This window comes from Eucyclogobius newberryi, unplaced genomic scaffold, assembly GCF_026437365.1.
Source record: "Eucyclogobius newberryi isolate DKJ021-1_F unplaced genomic scaffold, fEucNew1.0.hap1 SCAF_16, whole genome shotgun sequence".
Lineage (NCBI taxonomy): Eukaryota > Metazoa > Chordata > Actinopteri > Gobiiformes > Gobiidae > Eucyclogobius > Eucyclogobius newberryi.
This window is the reverse complement of record NW_027315790.1, coordinates 28302233-28324625: the sequence shown is the minus strand read 5'-3', so window position 1 is coordinate 28324625 and position 22393 is coordinate 28302233. Positions and strand designations below refer to the sequence as shown.

Sequence of the window (22393 nt, the reverse complement as noted above, 5' to 3'; positions counted from 1 at the left end):
GGCCTTTGGTGCACCAAGACTCAAAAAACATGAATCATTCAGATATTTGTTACCCTTTAAAACTATTACTGCAATCACATACACCTAATAGACAGATACATTGTCATTACGCTTCAATGTATTAGACCTAAGAGGCGTTTAATAGTCATACAAATACATTCGATCTAAAATGTCAGCGGAACAAACAAGGCACAGATTTAAAAGTGCAAAAGTAAATGGATATAATATATAAAAATATGGAAAAAATAACTACTTTTCACAATTTATATCTGTTGAAAAATAGAAAGTGATATTATAAGGATATAGGGGGTCAAAATGTAAATGTTAAAGTAAAATGTATATAAAAAAAAGACTCAATTGTGCCATCCTGACACCGCTCCATTATGTGAGGACACACAAGAGAGTAAAATGTGAATCTAAATGTGAAAACTATAACATGGGAACTATGGGGCTAAAGCTCACAGCTAAGCATGACTACAAGACTACGGCAGCTCTATTGTGGCACTCCTACGGCCAAATATTAGCCACGTTAGCAGTTTAGCAGATGTGTTTTTTGTGATGGTGATGACATGATGATAACAGTGGTGGTGATAATGAGGTAATTAACAACAAGCAGTTTTAGAGATGGATGTGAGATGGACACACCATGCTACAACCCAGTTCAGACAGAGGCATCCAGTGAAATGACAATTATGCCAGGTTTTTTAACTTTTGTTTAATCTGATATAGTCCAAATGATTAACTAAATAGTGTAGATGGTAGATTTTGACATGTTTGGACCCACGTTTTGATTCAATTCATTTTTGAGACTTAGATTTAGTGACTATGATGTTTCTTTTGTGAATATTAGAAGAAAATCAATAGACGTAAATATCTACCGCTATTTTATATCTTACTTTCCATGTTCTGCCTTGCCAAGAAAAAAGTAATGGATGGTCAACTGAATTGCCCGTCTGAAAAAGGTTAGTGCTCGTGAATTGAATGTCAAACGAGTGAACCGTGATCGAATGAACGTCATGAGAACACAACATGCTGTAGAACACGCGAGAGCCGCCCACACACACGTCGCACATTTAGCTCGCAAGCGTCGTTTTGTCTTCCATTTTTACCAAAGGTCACGGACGGTGCCCTTTTCTCATAACCTCGCAGGATAAAGCCTTTTGTTAAGCACCTCTTTCGGGGCGTGTTTACCTTTCTCTCCTCTTCTTTGGCCAGTTGTTGCTCCAGTTGTTGCAGTTGTTGGTTGGAGGAGGTGCAGAGCTGGTTGTACGTGGCTTTCAGGTCCTCGAGCTGAGCCTCCACCTGAGCGCGCTCCTCTGGGGACAATCTGGACGGACAGAGGGGAGAAATGGATAGAAATACAAATGTTATGCTTTATTTGTGTCGTTATTGGCCTTTAAACGTGTTCTTTAATCCCTTTACTTTGGCTTTTCATGTTTTAGAACTAAAATGTTTCTGGATTTACCCACGTGAGGAACTGAGCCTACTGGCAGCAGAGGGAATGACATATTTGAGAGACAAATATTGGCACGCTTCTGCTTTGCTAATGAAGCTATGTAATGTAATCAAATGACTGGCCAGATCTATGGACTTAAAAACAGCACAGAAGGAGCCATGTTGCAGATTGAGAAAACGTCGCACATCGGGGAAATTCAGAATGGAGTGTTTTTGTCGCTCGGAGGGGAGACGATTTTCTAACTAGCGTGATTGAAGCTAAATGCAAATCCAGGTATAAAACATTTGTGAAAAGGAGAGAACAATGTTAGAACAAGGTTAAAAACTCAAAGTCCATTTAGCATTATATGTGTCCTGTGAAATGATAGTAATAGATGTACATACAGCCTTTTCATTCCAGCCCTCATTCTTCGTTATAAATGTTTGGAATTTCTTATAATTTTAATTGCTATATTACTTGTTCTGCACTAGGGCTGGGGTTTACCAAAGAAATGTGCACCTTGCTAACTTGATGCAATAAAAGCGTCTTTTATTTTCATACATTTACTGATGCAAGAAAAGCTGGACTTGACAATGTACAGTAATCAACAGTAAGTTCCCAAAGTAATTCCAATTGATTTAATGTTACTGCAGAGAAAAGCAAATTAATTGTAAATGTTATAACAATGCATTACATTTTATACTAGTTTATGTGGTGGTTTTGTTAATGTTTTAATGTACACTCTGAGCTTTTATCACACGTCTTCCAGTGTGTTTTTAACTACAAATGGCAGACCAACTAAACACTAGCTTTATATTGTGAGAGCCTTTTCAAATGCATTACGTTTTCTCTTTGTTATCCAACTACCCGAAGAAACAACACAACCACTTCTTTTGCGTTGGCTTGGGGCACGTACTTGCTGGCCTGCTTGGACCTGAGGAAGGCTTCTGTGCTTCGAATGGCTTCAGCGACATCATCCTTTTTGGAGGCGAGCTGCTCTGTGATGGCCTAAGTGGAACAAAAAGCGTCAAAATCAATCAAACACAGCCCAACACTGACAAAAGTTTAAAAAAAGGAGTCGTCATTTTGTACCTGTTGAGCAGCGAGGGAGGATTCTGCGTTGGGACCGGCGGCTCGACCCTGGAGCCCTTTGACCCATCCCAAAAGGTCAGACACCTGTCCCACTCTGGCCTGCTTCTCCTCCTCCACCTCTTTCTGTAGAAAACCGAAAAACACGGTGTAAATCAGCCTCAAAATCGACGTGAACAACACAATAAAGCATTAAATGGTTTAAAAACACGGACCTCTTCTTCCTCCAGCCTCCGGAGGGCGTCACTGATGTACTTCACGTGTTGAGTGGTTAAAGTGACCAAGGCCGTGTAACGCGTGCGCAAGTCCATGAACTACAGACAGACAAAAGAGGAATAAATATCACAGGAAATGTTTATGTTGTGAAGATGAGCTCAAATTGAAGCGGGAGTTTGGCTCGTGAAAATGTGACTAACCATTAATATATCAGGCAGCAACAGTGTTTGTTGGGTAATTTCCTAGTGTGATGTCATCAATCACAAACAGGAAGTTACATTTTAATCCTAAAAAATGTGCCGTTCTTGGATAATTTTATAACTTTTTAGCAAAATTCATAATATATTTATCTTAACTGCGTTTCAGTTCAATGAATTCTGACCTGTAGGGGGCGCTTTAAGTATAAAATGAGCTTCTTTTATCTGGGGACACTTTTAAATGAAGGGCAAACAATAATACCCACAAAACTGCATTAATCAACTCAAACACTTTAGCCAAATGTGTTTTAAAGTATTATTATTTAAGTAGAAGTAAAAGTAACAAAATGAGAACTTGGGTTGGGTGTGCCAGCACACCCATTTTTTTTTTATAGCAATACAGAGGCAATAATACAGACTTTACTACTTACCACTTTATTACTTATGTGCCTCTGCACAATGATTATTGGTTTATGAGTTTGGTTTGTTTTGCAGCGTTTATTACACAATATAAAACATAAAACACAGTGTGCCCTTTACCTCCTGAGTGATAGCGTCTGAAGAAGAGTGTAACCTCCTCCGTTTTGTAGCTGATTTGTGGGCGGACTCCACGAAGGCGCGGTACGTCATCAGCTGCAGTTCATAATCCTACAAAAAAGCATTGAAAATACGGCATTAAATATCAACGCGTTTCTACATTAATCCAAACCGTAAAGAGAATAAATGCGTTACCTTCACAGCTGTACAGTATTGCTTTGAGTGAGTCTGACACTCGTCCAGTTTGGCTTGATTCTTTTCTATTTCGGCCACTAACGCCTGGAGGACGAGATTAAGTTGACAAATATTCAGTATTTAAAGCTGTTTACAGTCACTAAAGTATAAAACGTGTCCAAAATACAAATGCGTTATAAAAACAAGTTCAAAACACACACACAGAGACATACTATACACATCATTACACACTTGACTATCACAATAGATTGATGATGTGCCTTTCTTACAGACAGAAAACAAAGCCTAAAGGAACAGATCACGTTTGGCCCTCACCGTCTGCTGGGCCAGTTGCTCCGACAGGGCTTTGCTGTCGGTTTGACCTGGTTGTGCATTTTCTTGTCTTTCGGTCGTGTCTTCGATCCATTTGATCAAAGCCGAGTGTCCGTTTCTGTAAAGCTGCAGCGACGAGCCCAGCGCCTCCAGCTCCGCGTGTCTGGAACAGAGAAGCAAACGTGTGTTTAACGGACTTGTGTTTAACGGACTTGTGTTTAACGGACTTGTGTTTAACAGACTTGTGTTTAACAGACTTGTGTTTAACGGACTTGTGTTTAACAGACTTGTGTTTAACGGACTTGTGTTTGACGGACTTGTGTTTAACGGACTTGTGTTTAACAGACTTGTGTTTAACAGACTTGTGTTTAACAGACTTGTGTTTAACAGACTTGTGTTTAACAGACTTGTGTTTAACAGACTTGTGTTTAGAACTGCATTGATCCACAGACGAACTTATTTCCACACTGTCACTCACAAATGACAATAGAAGAACATTATGGTATCAAATGGTATTAAACCTCTAAATACTGGTCAAGTCAAAGAAAGGAACAGATTTATTGACTTGTTAATGCACAAATACAGAAAATATCAGTCAAAACGGCTGAAATGTCATAATAATTGTACTTAAATGAAGGGACGCCAAGACAAGTAATAAAGGAGACATTTTTACGTGTCATGTGTTGTTGACGTTGAAGTTGTCAGCATTTTTTACAGCAAAGTAATCAGAATTCACCCTGAACTGGATGTGGCTCTATTCACTTCCTCTTCAATTTCAATTTAATTTCACTTTAAGAGTGCGTGTCTGAAGAAGTCCAAAGCATTTAGACTTTGCAGCACAAAGGAGCAAGGCAGAAGGAACAGAAAATGCCGAAATTGAGTTTAGTGAGTTTAGTGAGTTTAGCGAGATTTGGGCTGAAAAGAAATAAAACCAAAGTGGAGTCCGTCGCAGCTCAAGACTTTTTCACGTGTTCAATTTGTTCGGAATCGTTCAAGGATCCAGAATCTCTGAGTCGTCACCAAAGTTTTTGTCGCAGTTGTCAAGAGAACAGCTGGGAGCCAAATAAAAACAGGATGTACCCAGTTTGCAAGAGACGGTCTTCCAAGGATAATCTATGGATTAACTTTGCTTCAAAATAATTGTCCGTTTCATGTTCTGAGGAGCAGAAGACGAAAGCACGGAAAGAGGATGAGCCCGTGTGCACTGGACATCCAGATGTGGCTCCAGGGGTTTGTAGAGACGACGACCAAGAGAAATGCCGTGTTGGAGCGGCGGCAGCATTTTATTATGAGCAAACGGGAAAAGACGCAATCCCACGTGAGAGAAGAGAAGAAAAGAAGAGCTAAGATTATAATCTCGGAGAACAGAGTCAAAGAGGTGAGCAGAGGAGAAGCTGAGCCTGAACAATGCATCACACTTCAGTGACTAGAGATACTACTGCACCTAAAGATAGTGATGACATATTACTAACTCCAAACACTGCATGGGAAACTGAGACTTTGTGATTTGCAAATAATGACGATGATGATACCAATGGAGGAAATCTGGTTGAAAGAAAAAACTAGCCAGAACCTAAAGAATATTAATAAAGTTCTTCTTCTATCCATTCACAAATTGAACATAAACTTGTATATCTTGCAGGTCTGGGGTCTGGAGCAGGAGGAAGAGTTCAGTTCGGCCCGTGACCTTTTGTTGTTGGACAAAATAATGGGAAAATAATGTTTTATGCCCAGGCTGAGGTTTATGACATTCTTGAAGTTATTTGGCTTCAAGTTCATCATATATTACTTTATAAAAAATATGATCCAATACTGATTGTGTAATGTGTTTCAACCATAATTAAAAACGAACATAAATAAATAAGTAAATGGATCTATTAGAAACCACAGTTAGGAAATATGAAGCTTTATTACTGTAATGTCATTCCATCTATGCTGCTTTCGTGTGCGGATAATATAAGAATATGGGTTATTGATAAATATAAGAATATGGGTTATTGATAAATATAAATATAAGAATATGGGTTATTGATAAATATAAATATAAGAATATGGGTTATTGATAAATACAAATATAAGAATATGGGTTATTGATAAATACAAATATAAGAATATGGGTTATTGATAAATATAAATATAAGAATATGGGTTATTGATAAATATAAATATAATAAAATGGGTTATTGATAAATATAAATATACTAAAATGGGTTATTGATAAATATAAATATAAGAAAATGGGTTATTGATAAATATAAATATAATAAAATGGGTTATTGATAAATATAAATATAAGAATATGGGTTATTGATAAATATAAATATAAGAAAATGGGTTATTGATAAATATAAATATAAGAATATGGGTTATTGATAAATATAAATATAAGAAAATGGGTTATTGATAAATATAAATATAAGAATATGGGTTATTGATAAATATAAATATAAGAATATGGGTTATTGATAAATATAAATATAAGAAAATGGGTTATTGATAAATATAAATATAAGAATATGGGTTATTGATAAATATAAATATAAGAATATGGGTTATTGATAAATATAAATATAAGAATATGGGTTATTGATCAACATGGTCCGGCGCCTCCTGTATCTGGGTTACACATACTCTGTGAAGTCTTGCGTCAGGACATGTCTTGAGGGTCAGGTCACCTCCGGATGAGAGAGCTCGAATCTTTGCATCTGTGATGGTTGTTCTCTCTCTTTCGGAGCTGATTTGATTGTTATGACTTATGCTATCAAACAATATTTATTTTTTGATTCCACTTGCAAACTGTTCACCACCTTCTTTTTCTTTCTCTCACTCCTGAGGACCTGTGGACCCAGATGCCCCTCCCCTGGTGAAGTGGTCCCTGCCCAGTGTGGACGGTCCCTCATCAGCCTGAAGAGTGGGTCCAGCTCGCCTCCGACGGTCCCTCATCTGCCTGAAGAGTGGGTCCAGCTCGCCTCCGACGGTCCCTCATCTGCCTGAAGAGTGGGTCCAGCTCCAGTCTCCTCGTGTCCGTCTGTCCGTCTGTGAGAGTCGGATCTCTCCTTCACTGGAACTCCTCCAGGTTTCTACGCTTTTTTCCCAAAGAGGTTTTTTTTGTAGTTTTTCCTGGCCGAGAAGGAGAGTCTAAGGACAGAGGACCCTGGGACATCGTCCCTCGCCACCACAGACATTGTCTGACTTCATCGCCACCACAGACATTGTTGATTCATTTCTCCCTGTGGCCCTCAGAGGCAACTGCTGTTGTGATTTTGGGCCTTACAAAAATAAATTGATTTGATTTGATTTGATTGTGATTATGTTTGCATGTGTCAGTTTATGTCACTTCCTTTAAAAGCATGTGTATTGTCATTGTTCTGGAGGGACAGAAACCTCTGTCAGAGAACGTGATTATTTACTGTGCACGAGTAAATAAAGATCCACCTTTTGAGTTCCGTTTCATCTTTTCTTTGTAATTGTTTGCAGAAATTCCATAACATTACAATATTCATTCACTCTTAATTCACTGTACAATGTAACACAATGTAATATAACCCAAACCTTTACTACAATGTAATTACATGTAATTTATGGCTGTAACTAGTCAACCACAAAAAATAACCATAGTCATATTTTTTGATAATTGTAATTGCACCTTTTATCACAAAGACAGAGGCATTATTTAGTCAAAGCGTCAAAAAAGAATAAACAATATGCTACTATCCTCAATAATATGATGATTTTTGCGGTAAATATTCTCTATTTAAAAGCCTTCAATGACCATAGTTTAACCTTTATTTGGTTAATAATGTTGTTAAAAGTCTCAATGTATATGGAACCCTGGTTAAAAACCCTAGTTGAAAACCTCTGCCTTGATACATCTCTCTCTCACTCCCTAACACACTCGCTCTCTCCTGTTACGTCATCACGTTGTGCGGTGCGCAGCCAACCAGCAGCATATAATCAGGAAATCAGTGCAGCTAATGACCTGGCGGTCGAGGGAAATCGGGGAACGCTACAGGAGCCAACTAGGGCCCAAATCGTTCAATTTAAGAGTGTGGTCTGCTAACGTTTGAAACCGGCCAGCGATGGCGAGCTAGACCCTGAGCCGAACAGAGCCAGACTGAACTCTAGGCAGCAAGCCTACAGCCTTACCACCAGTCCGGACTCTACGACAGGAACTCCACCTGCTCTGGTTGGGCCGGTAGGAGGCTCCTGTAGCCACCCTTCTTTTTGTTTGTTCAAGGACTCTTTCAAATTGCACCACTGCTCGTGGTTCGGACACTTTCATACACTTCCTCCTGCCCATGGACAATTTCAACCACACAGTACATGAAAGTACATGACGTGTCAGCGTGAAATACGCTGACACGTCATGTACTTTCATACTTGGATAAATAGATTCACATGACTGAACTAAACTTCGCATTTGCGTTTACCTCTGATGTACATATTTCTTTGCTCTATTGTAAATAATTGAATGGCCATTCCCATGTATGTTTAAATGTTATCTGTCTCACAAAATATATGGTACCAACACGCATTCTGCATTCAGTCTTAATCTTCACCCCAGCTCCAGCAGCCGTCAATATATTCTAAAAAACCTGCTTATATCTGAAATACATGCTACGTATAACAGAAATTATAGTTTGACGAGTCGACTACTAAAATGATTGTTGTTTGTGCGCGCAGTTTGTTAAATCGTAAGAAATACTGTCAAATAAAGTGTGACGTTTAATTCAATAGTACAGATAGAGTAGTGGATTAGATTTTCACATTCATAAATCTGGCCAGTGCAGGGTAAGAACAGCAGTAGCAGTAGTATTAGTAGTAGTTTTTTCCCTTGTACTCGCCTAGTGTCGATCTGCCTCTTGACCCCGGCCCACCGCTCGTTCATCTGGTGAGCTTTCTCCTGGTACCGGTCCAGTTCGGGGCTGCGGTCTGGGTGGATGCGGCTGAGCTGGGACCCCGCCTCTTTGGCCTGGACCACCTCGGACTGGAGCGACTGGAAGACGCCCTCCTGGTCCCAGACTTCGGCCTGCCATCTCTGCACGGGAAAGCACGGCGTTCGAACACGTAAGCTCGTATTTCAAACATGGACAGTAAATATTGTATGAAGTATAAGCTACTGCAGGAGCTTGATGCATGGAAATAATACAAACTCATTTGCATATGACATACATTAAAGGTTGAGTTTTTCCTGTGTTGCATTGTTGTTCTGTCCATACTGTAAACATTTTGTTTTTATCTCTATTTCATCCCCTTTATAGTTCATATTCTACCTCTATTATTCACCGTTTTATGCTTCTAATGTGTGAATTTCGTGTTCGCCTGCAATAAAATGTTTAAAACGTTTGCGCTTCTGCTTCTAATATTCAGGAACAAGATAAAAAGACTAAATTGCTTCTACGTAATAATTAAACTCCACTTTTATTTTACTTTATTTGAATTGAAGAAAGAAACCTTAATTCATAGCGGCAAAAATACGTAAAAACGTGATTAAAACTGCCAAAATCAGCATTTTAATGGCTGCATCAGGGGCTGCGATTAAACACGCAATAACATTTGGTTTATTATCAGATTTTTGGAGTTACACGATTATTAAAATGTAAACGGCAAAGTCTGATGAGAGTATTTCTTTCTGATCACGAGTCACATCAGAGCGGTTTATGTCAATTCAATACCATATTTTCGACTATAAGTGGCACCTTTTTTCATAGTTTTGGCCGGGGTGCGACTTATACTTATATTTATACTTATACTTATAATTATAATTTGGAGCGACTTAAATGTGATATTACTTGTCATTTTCACACTTGCAACCGCATTCCATACTCCAGTGCGACTTATATATGTTTTTTTCTTCTCTATTATGCATTTTTTGGCCGGTGCGACTTATACTCTGGAAAATACGGTAAACTTACGAGTCCAGAAATCAGATAATAATCAGCTTTTAGTAAACACAGCCAGTTCCTTGGTTAAATACGGTGCGTTCAGTGCTTCGTGCAGGACTCGAGCTCAGACTCACCTGCAGCTGCGCTCTGAGGTTTCCGATGGCGGTCGTGTCGGGAGGAACGCTGTCCTCTTCACTCAGCCGGCTCTCATACTTCTTGACCCGGCTCTCCGCTTCGTCCAGGCTCCGGATTAAAACGTCGACAGTCTTTAACCTGCAGGACAAGCGAACGCATCACCCACACGTGTTACGGTAATACTTCACCCATCAGGCAAAGAGCGAGGTGAAATGTCCTGGATGAAAAGCAAAAGACGTGGATTCAGGTGTTTTCAGGTGTGGACTGACTTTTGCAGGAAGACGGTGGACAGGTTGTGCAGTTTGTCCGTCTTCTCCACGGCGTAGTTGAGTTCGGAGCGGAGGGCGGGGATGCTGGACGACGAGGGTTTTTCCTCAAAGAACCGGACGCAGCGCCGGGACACGTCGCCCAGACCGGAGCGCAGGCCGTCCAGCTCCAGCTGTAACGTCTGCGGATGAGAAAAGTGTCGGATTAAACAGCGAAATTTAAATGTTCTACTCATTTCAAAACAATTTAACATGTACGGGTTCATGTCAAAACGTAGATGTGACACGTCATCAATGATCTTATGTTTTAGGGAAACTACTTTTGCAATTGTAATGATTAACTTAGAACAAAATATTAAATAAAGAACATTAAATAACAGAAACCCATTTACAGCACAAGGAAAATACATGTTTGAAATATTTTTTGCTAGGATTTGTCGCTCTCCTTTCTAAATTTAAATAGAATAAATACATACAGCAGAATGAATACATTTTTAAATTAAACAGCTGAAATAATTGTTGGATTTTATTAATAACTACGAATAATACACCCGTCTTTCCATTAAACGTCATTATAATCACATAATTAACACATTTATCTATATACAATTTCCAGACAAACACAAAAAATGCAGAAGTTGTAACACAGTGCTCCTCATAAAAAAAAAAAAAACATACCGTATTTTCTGCACTATAAGGCGCACTTAAAAGCCTTTACTGGTAATTCTGCTTGTGCTTATCGACCTTGAAGCGATTTTGTGTGGCACACGTTTTGTTTCGCTTGATGCGCCTTATGGTCTGGCGCGCCTTATGTATGAAAAATGATTGAAAACAGACCATTCATTGACAGTGCGCCTTATAGTGCGGAAAATACGGTATTATTACATGTTACAAGAAGAAGAACAAGAGCCCCTGAGAGTAAACGCATGTAATAGCTCCCCGAGTCCTGCAGGTGGCGCCTCACCTCGTGCTCTGCGATCTGGACGGCGCTGTCCGAGTGGTCAGCGGTCAGGAAACTGGGCAGAGGGGTCTGGATGCCCCTCATCAGCCTCTGCTCGGCGTCGTTCAGACTCAGCGTGACGTTCTGCAGCTCCGACAGGTACGAGCGCGACACCGACTCGTCCTTCTCCACTGGAACAGGACGTCACAGGGTCAATATCGGACAAACGTTTGATCTAATCCCACGTTCATGTTAAGAAAATCATCCTTTAGATAATAAGAGTAACTGAAGCAAGGAAATGTGGCAAAATATGAGTTATTTTAATCATCAACAGATAAATAAGTCACACAATGGGTCCTTTTAGTTTGGTTTAAAAATGTTCTAAGTGATATTGAGACAATAGTACAGAATATAGACTAATCAATAAATCGTTAGTAGATGAAGGCAGTTCCAGGTTTGATCGAGTGCAATTTAAGACTTTTTGTTTATGTTGTTATGTTGTTGTATCCTCTCATTCTGCATGTGTCCTCTCATTCTGCATGTGTCCTCTCATTCTGCATGTGTCCTCTCATTCTGCATGTGTCCTCTCATTCTGCATGTGTCCTCTCATTCTGCATGTGTCCTCTCATTCTGCATGTGTCCACTCATTCTGCACGTGTCCTCTCATTCTGCACGTGTCCTCTCATTCTGCATGTGTCCTCTCATTCTGCACGTGTCCTCTCATTCTGCACGTGTCCTCTCATTCTGCATGTGTCCTCTCATTCTGCACTCGTCCTCTCATTCTGCATGTGTCCTCTCATTCTGCATGTGTCCTCTCATTCTGCATGTGTCCTCTGTGCTCTAAACCGTGCCCCTCTCATTCTGCATGTGTCCTCTCATTCTGCACGTGTCCTCTCATTCTGCACGTGTCCTCTCATTCTGCACGTGTCCTCTATTTCTGCACGTGTCCTCTCATTCTGCATGTGTCCTCATTCTACATGTGTCCTCTCATTCTGCAGGTGTCCTCTCATTCTGCAGGTGTCCTCTCATTCTGCATGTGTCCTCTCATTCTGCATGTGTCCTCTCATTCTGCATGTGTCCTCTCATTCTGCACGTGTCCTCTCATTCTGCACGTGTCCTCTCATTCTGCACGTGTCCTCTCATTCTGCACGTGTCCTCTCATTCTGCACGTGTCCTCTCATTCTGCACGTGTCCTCTCATTCTGCACGTGTCCTCTCATTCTGCACGTGTCCTCTCATTCTGCATGTGTCCTCTCATTCTGCACTCGTCCTCTCATTCTGCATGTGTCCTCTGTGCTCTAAACCGTGCCCCTCTCATTCTGCACGTGTCCTCTCATTCTGCACGTGTCCTCTCATTCTGCATGTGTCCTCATTCTACAAGTGTCCTCATTCTACATGTGTCCTCTCATTCTGCATGTGTCCTCTCATTCTGCATGTGTCCTCTCATTCTGCACGTGTCCTCTCATTCTGCACGTGTCCTCTCATTCTGCACGTGTCCTCTCATTCTGCACGTGTCCTCTCATTCTGCACGTGTCCTCATTCTGCACGTGTCCTCTCATTCTGCACGTGTCCTCTCATTCTGCACGTGTCCTCTCATTCTGCACGTGTCCTCTCATTCTGCACGTGTCCTCTCATTCTGCACGTGTCCTCTCATTCTGCACGTGTCCTCTCATTCTGCACGTGTCCTCTCATTCTGCACTCGTCCTCTCATTCTGCATGTGTCCTCATTCTGCATGTGTCCTCTCATTCTGCACGTGTCCTCTCATTCTGCACGTGTCCTCTCATTCTGCATGTGTCCTCTCATTCTGCACGTGTCCTCTCATTCTGCACGTGTCCTCTCATTCTGCACGTGTCCTCTCATTCTGCACGTGTCCTCTCATTCTGCACGTGTCCTCTCATTCTGCATGTGTCCTCATTCTGCATGTGTCCTCATTCTGCATGTGTCCTCTCATTCTGCATGTGTCCTCTCATTCTGCATGTGTCCTCTCATTCTGCCCTCTCATTCTGCATGTGTCCTCTCATTCTGCATGTGTCCTCTCATTCTGCATGTGTCCTCTCATTCTGCATGTGTCCTCTCATTCTGCACTCGTCCTCTCATTCTGCACTCGTCCTCTCATTCTGCATGTGTCCTCATTCTGCATGTGTCCTCTGTGCTCTAAACCGTGCCCCTCTCATTCTGCATGTGTCCTCTCATTCTGCATGTGTCCTCTCATTCTGCATGTGTCCTCATTCTGCATGTGTCCTCTGTGCTCTAAACCGTGCCCCTCTCATTCTGCATGTGTCCTCTCATTCTGCATGTGTCCTCTCATTCTGCACGTGTCCTCTCATTCTGCATGTGTCCTCATTCTACATGTGTCCTCTCATTCTGCATGTGTCCTCTCATTCTGCAGGTGTCCTCTCATTCTGCAGGTGTCCTCTCATTCTGCACGTGTCCTCTCATTCTGCACGTGTCCTCTCATTCTGCACGTGTCCTCTCATTCTGCACGTGTCCTCTCATTCTGCACGTGTCCTCTCATTCTGCACGTGTCCTCTCATTCTGCATGTGTCCTCTCATTCTGCACTCGTCCTCTCATTCTGCAGGTGTCCTCTCATTCTGCATGTGTCCTCTCATTCTGCACTCGTCCTCTCATTCTGCATGTGTCCTCATTCTGCATGTGTCCTCTCATTCTGCACGTGTCCTCTCATTCTGCAAGTGTCCTCTCATTCTGCACGTGTCCTCTCATTCTGCACGTGTCCTCTCATTCTGCACGTGTCCTCTCATTCTGCACGTGTCCTCTCATTCTGCATGTGTCCTCATTCTGCATGTGTCCTCTCATTCTGCATGTGTCCTCTCATTCTGCATGTGTCCTCTCATTCTGCCCTCTCATTCTGCATGTGTCCGCTCATTCTGCATGTGTCCTCTCATTCTGCATGTGTCCTCTCATTCTGCATGTGTCCTCTCATTCTGCACTCGTCCTCTCATTCTGCACTCGTCCTCTCATTCTGCATGTGTCCTCATTCTGCATGTGTCCTCTGTGCTCTAAACCGTGCCCCTCTCATTCTGCATGTGTCCTCTCATTCTGCATGTGTCCTCTCATTCTGCATGTGTCCTCATTCTGCATGTGTCCTCTGTGCTCTAAACCGTGCCCCTCTCATTCTGCATGTGTCCTCATTCTGCATGTGTCCTCTGTGCTCTAAACCGTGCCCCTCTCATTCTGCATGTGTCCTCTCATTCTGCATGTGTCCTCTCATTCTGCACTCGTCCTCTCATTCTGCATGTGTCCTCTCATTCTGCACTCGTCCTCTCATTCTGCATGTGTCCTCTGTGCTCTAAACCGTGCTCCTCTCATTCTGCATGTGTCCTCTCATTCTGCACGTGTCCTCTCATTCTGCACGTGTCCTCTCATTCTGCATGTGTCCTCTGTGCTCTAAACCGTGCTCCTCTCATTCTGCATGTGTCCTCTCATTCTGCACGTGTCCTCTCATTCTGCACGTGTCCTCTCATTCTGCACGTGTCCTCTCATTCTGCACGTGTCCTCTCATTCTGCAGGTGTCCTCTCATTCTGCACGTGTCCTCTCATTCTGCACGTGTCCTCTCATTCTGCACGTGTCCTCTCTCTGCACATGTCCTCTCATTCTGCACGTGTCCTCTTATTCTGCACGTGTCCTCTCATTCTGCACGTGTCCTCTCATTCTGCACGTGTCCTCTCATTCTGCACTCGTCCTCTCATTCTGCATGTGCGCTCTCATTCTGCATGTGTAATCTCATTCTGCACGTGTCCTCTCATTCTGCAGGTGTCCTCTCATTCTGCATGTGTCCTCTCATTCTGCACGTGTCCTCTCATTCTGCACGTGTCCTCTCATTCTGCACGTGTCCTCTCATTCTGCACGTGTCCTCTCATTCTGCACGTGTCCTCATTCTGCATGTGTCCTCATTCTGCATGTGTCCTCATTCTGCATGTGTCCTCTCATTCTGCATGTGTCCTCTCATTCTGCATGTGTCCTCTCATTCTGCATGTGTCCTCTCATTCTGCATGTGTCCTCTCATTCTGCATGTGTCCTCTCATTCTGCATGTGTCCTCTCATTCTGCATGTGTCCTCTCATTCTGCACTCGTCCTCTCATTCTGCACTCGTCCTCTCATTCTGCATGTGTCCTTTTCTGCATGTGTCCTCTGTGCTCTAAACCGTGCCCCTCTCATTCTGCATGTGTCCTCTCATTCTGCATGTGTCCTCTCATTCTGCATGTGTCCTCTCATTCTGCATGTTTCCTCTCATTCTGCACGTGTCCTCTCATTCTGCACGTGTCCTCTCATTCTGCACGTGTCCTCTCATTCTGCACGTGTCCTCTCATTCTGCATGTGTCCTCTCATTCTGCATGTGTCCTCTCATTCTGCATGTGTCCTCTCATTCTGCATGTGTCCTCTGTGCTCTAAACCGTGCCCCTCTCATTCTGCATGTGTCCTCTCATTCTGCACGTGTCCTCTCATTCTGCACGTGTCCTCTCATTCTGCACTCGTCCTCTCATTCTGCATGTGTCCTCTCATTCTGCATGTGTCCTCTCATTCTGCATGTGTCCTCTCATTCTGCACGTGTCCTCTCATTCTGCACGTGTCCTCTCATTCTGCACGTGTCCTCTCATTCTGCACGTGTCCTCTCATTCTGCACGTGTCCTCTCATTCTGCACGTGTCCTCATTCTGCACGTGTCCTCATTCTGCATGTGTCCTCTCATTCTGCATGTGTCCTCTCATTCTGCATGTGTCCTCTCATTCTGCATGTGTCCTCTCATTCTGCATGTGTCCTCTCATTCTGCATGTGTCCTTTCATTCTGCATGTGTCCTCTCATTCTGCACGTGTCCTCTCATTCTGCACGTGTCCTCTCATTCTGCACGTGTCCTCTCATTCTGCACGTGTCCTCTCATTCTGCATGTGTCCTCTCATTCTGCACTCGTCCTCTCATTCTGCATGTGTCCTCTGTGCTCTAAACCGTGCCCCTCTCATTCTGCATGTGTCCTCTCATTCTGCACGTGTCCTCTCATTCTGCACGTGTCCTCTCATTCTGCACTCGTCCTCTCATTCTGCATGTGTCCTCTCATTCTGCATGTGTCCTCTCATTCTGCATGTGTCCTCTCATTCTGCACGTGTCCTCTCATTCTGCACGTGTCCTCTCATTCTGCACGTATCCTCTCATTCTGCACGTGTCCTCTCATTCTGCACGTGTCCTCATTCTGCACGTGTCCTCATTCTGCATGTGTCCTCTCATTCTGCATGTGTCCTCTCATTCTGCATGTGTCCTCTCATTCTGCATGTGTCCTCTCATTCTGCATGTGTCCTCTCATTCTGCATGTGTCCTCTCATTCTGCACTCGTCCTCTCATTCTGCACTCGTCCTCTCATTCTGCATGTGTCCTCATTCTGCATGTGTCCTCTGTGCTCTAAACCGTGCCCCTCTCATTCTGCATGTGTCCTCTCATTCTGCATGTGTCCTCTCATTCTGCATGTGTCCTCTCATTCTGCACGTTTCCTCTCATTCTGCACGTGTCCTCTCATTCTGCACGTGTCCTCTCATTCTGCACGTGTCCTCTCATTCTGCACGTGTCCTCTCATTCTGCACGTGTCCTCTCATTCTGCACGTGTCCTCTCATTCTGCACGTGTCCTCTCATTCTGCACGTGTCCTCTCATTCTGCATGTGTCCTCTCATTCTGCACTCGTCCTCTCATTCTGCATGTGTCCTCTGTGCTCTAAACCGTGCCCCTCTCATTCTGCATGTGTCCTCTCATTCTGCACGTGTCCTCTCATTCTGCACGTGTCCTCTCATTCTGCACGTGTCCTCTCATTCTGCACGTGTCCTCTCATTCTGCACGTGTCCTCTCATTCTGCACGTGTCCTCTCATTCTGCACGTGTCCTCTCATTCTGCACGTGTCCTCTCATTCTGCACGCGTCCTCTCATTCTGCACTCGTCCTCTCATTCTGCACTCGTCCTCTCATTCTGCACTCGTCCTCTCATTCTGCAGGTGTCCTCTCATTCTGCATGTGTCCTCTCATTCTGCACTCGTCCTCTCATTCTGCATGTGTCCTCATTCTGCATGTGTCCTCTCATTCTGCATGTGTCCTCTCATTCTGCACGTGTCCTCTCATTCTGCACGTGTCCTCTCATTCTGCACGTGTCCTCTCATTCTGCACGTGTCCTCTCATTCTGCACGTGTCCTCTCATTCTGCATGTGTCCTCATTCTGCATGTGTCCTCTCATTCTGCATGTGTCCTCTCATTCTGCATGTGTCCTCTCATTCTGCCCTCTCATTCTGCATGTGTCCGCTCATTCTGCATGTGTCCTCTCATTCTGCATGTGTCCTCTCATTCTGCATGTGTCCTCTCATTCTGCACTCGTCCTCTCATTCTGCACTCGTCCTCTCATTCTGCATGTGTCCTCATTCTGCATGTGTCCTCTGTGCTCTAAACCGTGCCCCTCTCATTCTGCATGTGTCCTCTCATTCTGCATGTGTCCTCTCATTCTGCATGTGTCCTCTCATTCTGCATGTGTCCTCTCATTCTGCATGTGTCCTCTCATTCTGCACGTTTCCTCTCATTCTGCACGTGTCCTCTCATTCTGCACGTGTCCTCTCATTCTGCACGTGTCCTCTCATTCTGCACGTGTCCTCTCATTCTGCACGTGTCCTCTCATTCTGCACGTGTCCTCTCATTCTGCACGTGTCCTCTCATTCTGCATGTGTCCTCTCATTCTGCACTCGTCCTCTCATTCTGCATGTGTCCTCTGTGCTCTAAACCGTGCCCCTCTCATTCTGCATGTGTCCTCTCATTCTGCACGTGTCCTCTCATTCTGCACGTGTCCTCTCATTCTGCACGTGTCCTCTCATTCTGCACGTGTCCTCTCATTCTGCACGTGTCCTCTCATTCTGCACGTGTCCTCTCATTCTGCACGTGTCCTCTCATTCTGCACGTGTCCTCTCATTCTGCACTCGTCCTCTCATTCTGCACTCGTCCTCTCATTCTGCACTCGTCCTCTCATTCTGCAGGTGTCCTCTCATTCTGCATGTGTCCTCTCATTCTGCATGTGTCCTCTCATTCTGCATGTGTCCTCATTCTGCATGTGTCCTCTCATTCTGCATGTGTCCTCTCATTCTGCACGTGTCCTCTCATTCTGCACGTGTCCTCTCATTCTGCACGTGTCCTCTCATTCTGCACGTGTCCTCTCATTCTGCACGTGTCCTCTCATTCTGCACGTGTCCTCTCATTCTGCACGTGTCCTCTCATTCTGCACGTGTCCTCATTCTGCATGTGTCCTCTCATTCTGCATGTGTCCTCTCATTCTGCATGTGTCCTCTCATTCTGCATGTGTCCTCTCATTCTGCCCTCTCATTCTGCATGTGTCCGCTCATTCTGCATGTGTCCTCTCATTCTGCATGTGTCCTCTCATTCTGCACTCGTCCTCTCATTCTGCACTCGTCCTCTCATTCTGCATGTGTCCTCATTCTGCATGTGTCCTCTGTGCTCTAAACCGTGCCCCTCTCATTCTGCATGTGTCCTCTCATTCTGCATGTGTCCTCTCATTCTGCATGTGTCCTCTCATTCTGCATGTGTCCTCATTCTGCATGTGTCCTCTGTGCTCTAAACCGTGCCCCTCTCATTCTGCATGTGTCCTCTCATTCTGCACTCGTCCTCTCATTCTGCATGTGTCCTCTCATTCTGCACTCGTCCTCTCATTCTGCATGTGTCCTCATTCTGCATGTGTCCTCTGTGCTCTAAACCGTGCCCCTCTCATTCTGCATGTGTCCTCTCATTCTGCACTCGTCCTCTCATTCTGCATGTGTCCTCTCATTCTGCACTCGTCCTCTCATTCTGCATGTGTCCTCTGTGCTCTAAACCGTGCTCCTCTCATTCTGCATGTGTCCTCTCATTCTGCACGTGTCCTCTCATTCTGCACGTGTCCTCTCATTCTGCACGTGTCCTCTCATTCTGCACGTGTCCTCTCATTCTGCACGTGTCCTCTCATTCTGCACGTGTCCTCTCATTCTGCACGTGTCCTCTCATTCTGCACGTGTCCTCTCATTCTGCACGTGTCCTCTCATTCTGCACTCGTCCTCTCATTCTGCACGTGTCCTCTCATTCTGCACGTGTCCTCTCATTCTGCATGTGTCCTCTCATTCTGCACGTGTCCTCTCATTCTGCACGTGTCCTCTCATTCTGCACGTGTCCTCTCATTCTGCACGTGTCCTCTCATTCTGCATGTGTCCTCATTCTGCATGTGTCCTCTCATTCTGCATGTGTCCTCTCATTCTGCATGTGTCCTCTCATTCTGCATGTGTCCTCTCATTCTGCATGTGTCCTCTCATTCTGCACTCGTCCTCTCATTCTGCACTCGTCCTCTCATTCTGCATGTGTCCTCATTCTGCATGTGTCCTCTGTGCTCTAAACCGTGCCCCTCTCATTCTGCATGTGTCCTCTCATTCTGCATGTGTCCTCTCATTCTGCATGTTTCCTCTCATTCTGCATGTGTCCTCTGTGCTCTAAACCGTGCCCCTCTCATTCTGCATGTGTCCTCTCATTCTGCACTCGTCCTCTCATTCTGCATGTGTCCTCTCATTCTGCACTCGTCCTCTCATTCTGCATGTGTCCTCTGTGCTCTAAACCGTGCCCCTCTCATTCTGCATGTGTCCTCTCATTCTGCATGTGTCCTCTCATTCTGCATGTGTCCTCTCATTCTGCACGTGTCCTCTCATTCTGCACGTGTCCTCTCATTCTGCACGTGTCCTCTCATTCTGCACGTGTCCTCATTCTGCATGTGTCCTCTCATTCTGCATGTGTCCTCTCATTCTGCATGTGTCCTCTCATTCTGCACTCGTCCTCTCATTCTGCACGTGTCCTCTCATTCTACATGTGTCCTCTCATTCTGCACTCGTCCTCTCATTCTGCATGTGTCCTCTCATTCTGCACGTGTCCTCTCATTCTGCACGTGTCCTCTCATTCTGCACGTGTCCTCTCATTCTGCACGTGTCCTCTCATTCTGCACGTGTCCTCTCATTCTGCATGTGTCCTCATTCTGCATGTGTCCTCTCATTCTGCATGTGTCCTCTCATTCTGCATGTGTCCTCTCATTCTGCACTCGTCCTCTCATTCTGCATGTGTCCTCATTCTGCATGTGTCCTCTCATTCTGCACGTGTCCTCTCATTCTGCACGTGTCTTCTCATTCTGCACGTGTCCTCTCATTCTGCATGTGTCCTCATTCTGCAAGTGTCCTCTCATCCTACATGTGTCCTCTCATTCTGCATGTGTCCTCTCATTCTGCATGTGTCCTCTCATTCTGCATGTGTCCTCTCATTCTGCATGTGTCCTCTCATTCTGCATGTGTCCTCTCATTCTGCACTCGTCCTCTCATTCTGCATGTGTCCTCATTCTGCATGTGTCCTCTGTGCTCTAAACCGTGTCCCTCTCATGTCCCTCACCCGTCTCCATGCTGTGCAGCAGGTCTTGGCAGTGCCGCTGAGCTTGAAGCACGTCGCGCTCCAGCTCCTGCCGCTCAGCCGCCGTGAACAGAGCGCTCTCTTTGCTGTCGCCCGCAAAGTCCGACCAGTGAGAGTCCAGCCGGTCCAGAGTCTGCTGTCGCTCTGAGGGGGACTGACATCGCACCTGGACGGGAGAGAAGAAGACACTTTGACGCTGCGGCAGAAACGGTAACATGGGCGTGAAAAAAGAAGAAAAAGAAGAAAAATGAATGTGCAAAATTATGTTTATTTCACGTTTGTAGCATTTAATCACGTTGCAATAGATTTCCTGGAAAAAAAACAAAACTATTTATAATGTATTAATAAGCACGTGTTATTTGTTTATAAGCACTTTATTTACGAGCATTTATTACTCAGTTTTTCATAGTTTGGCCGGAGTGCGACTTATACTCCGGAGCGACTTAAGTGATATTATCAACACATTATTATATCATTTTGTTTGTTATTTTCACACTGCCAACCGTATGTTGCATGTTGATTATTATCACTGACAACCACCAGAGGGCGCTCTAGGCTCGTCGCTTGACAAAAATTTGGCTTATACTCCAGAGCGACTTCTGTCCAGAAAATACAGTAATAAGCAGTTTATTAAGGAGCTTATAAACATTTTGTACATGTTTTATTAACACAAATTAATAGTTAAAGCTTTATTAACAGTTATAAGCCAACTGCCAGCGCTAGTAATGATCTAAGTGCTTATAAACAAATAACTAGTGCTTATTAACGCTTTATAATTAGTTCACTAAGAACCTTATTTTAAAGCATTACCTTTTAGCCTAATTTAAAACGCTTTACATTTTTAAAAGCACAGAACTGCGTACAGATTTATTATTTGCCTTTTTTCCATACAGTTCTATATTTTCAAGTTTTAAAATGTGAAAAACCAAGCTTGTGTGTCCAAACGCACTTGTGAAAGCTTGAATTATTGATGCCACTGGACCTTGAGGTGAAGTGAATGTATTATTTATGAATCATTATGAAACCTAAAAAGTACACGTGTCCATCTCGCCCTGACGAGAAGATGGTTCCACTGGCACAAAAAAGCTCTAAAATTATGTTGGTTTTGGGTTCAGAACGTCTCCAAAACTAGAACACAGTAAACCACGGCATCTATAAAGAGCATGACATGAAACATATGGAATATTCTGATAAAATGAAGGTTAAATGAATAAAACAAAACGGCCTTGTGCATGATGTTGTGACTGTGCGTGTGGGACTGACCGTGTCCAGGTTCCAGGCCGAGACCGCCCGGATGTCTTTCAGCAGGTAGTGCCAGGACACCACGCTCTTCATGTTGACGTGGAGCTGATGCCACAGCGACATCACCGTCTGGTACAACTGCTCCGCCCTGTGGAGACAAAACACTGTGTTCACGCCCCTGTTTTGGTCCCGTTTCAGTCCCGTTTCAGTCCCGTTTTAGTCCTGATGTAGACGTGGTTTGGTTCTCTTCTGGTTTAGTTACAGTTTCAGTTACAGTTACTACTATTACTTTGTGTACCAATTGTGCTCTACTCGCCTTGCCTGCGATTAGATACTGATTGGAGTATCTTAATAAGTCCTGTTGTTTATTCGAAAATGCCTGAATATACTATAAATGTGGAGATTTTGGAGTTGGAGATGATTGAAATGTTGCGTAAACAGTGACGTCCGACGTGAGCGATCCGATTTCTTTCTGATTGTTCCCGT

At 43.9% G+C, this 22393-nt stretch overlaps 1 protein-coding gene across 1 annotated transcript in view; it reads right to left on the bottom strand.

Moving 5' to 3' along the window:
• LOC140362145 (microtubule-actin cross-linking factor 1-like) overlaps nucleotides 1-22393 on the bottom strand; it is a 329939-nt gene that overhangs the window by 131619 nt on the left and 175927 nt on the right. Inside the window, exons 23-35 of the mRNA XM_072448200.1 lie at nucleotides 21929-22055; nucleotides 20648-20831; nucleotides 11232-11398; nucleotides 10271-10449; nucleotides 10001-10139; nucleotides 8826-9019; nucleotides 3985-4144; nucleotides 3670-3753; nucleotides 3478-3585; nucleotides 2740-2838; nucleotides 2528-2650; nucleotides 2352-2443; nucleotides 1192-1327 (exon numbers count right to left, since the gene is read on the bottom strand). Coding sequence (XP_072304301.1) covers nucleotides 1192-1327; nucleotides 2352-2443; nucleotides 2528-2650; nucleotides 2740-2838; nucleotides 3478-3585; nucleotides 3670-3753; nucleotides 3985-4144; nucleotides 8826-9019; nucleotides 10001-10139; nucleotides 10271-10449; nucleotides 11232-11398; nucleotides 20648-20831; nucleotides 21929-22055 — 1792 coding nt within the window. The remainder of the gene's footprint in view (nucleotides 1-1191; nucleotides 1328-2351; nucleotides 2444-2527; nucleotides 2651-2739; nucleotides 2839-3477; nucleotides 3586-3669; nucleotides 3754-3984; nucleotides 4145-8825; nucleotides 9020-10000; nucleotides 10140-10270; nucleotides 10450-11231; nucleotides 11399-20647; nucleotides 20832-21928; nucleotides 22056-22393) is intronic.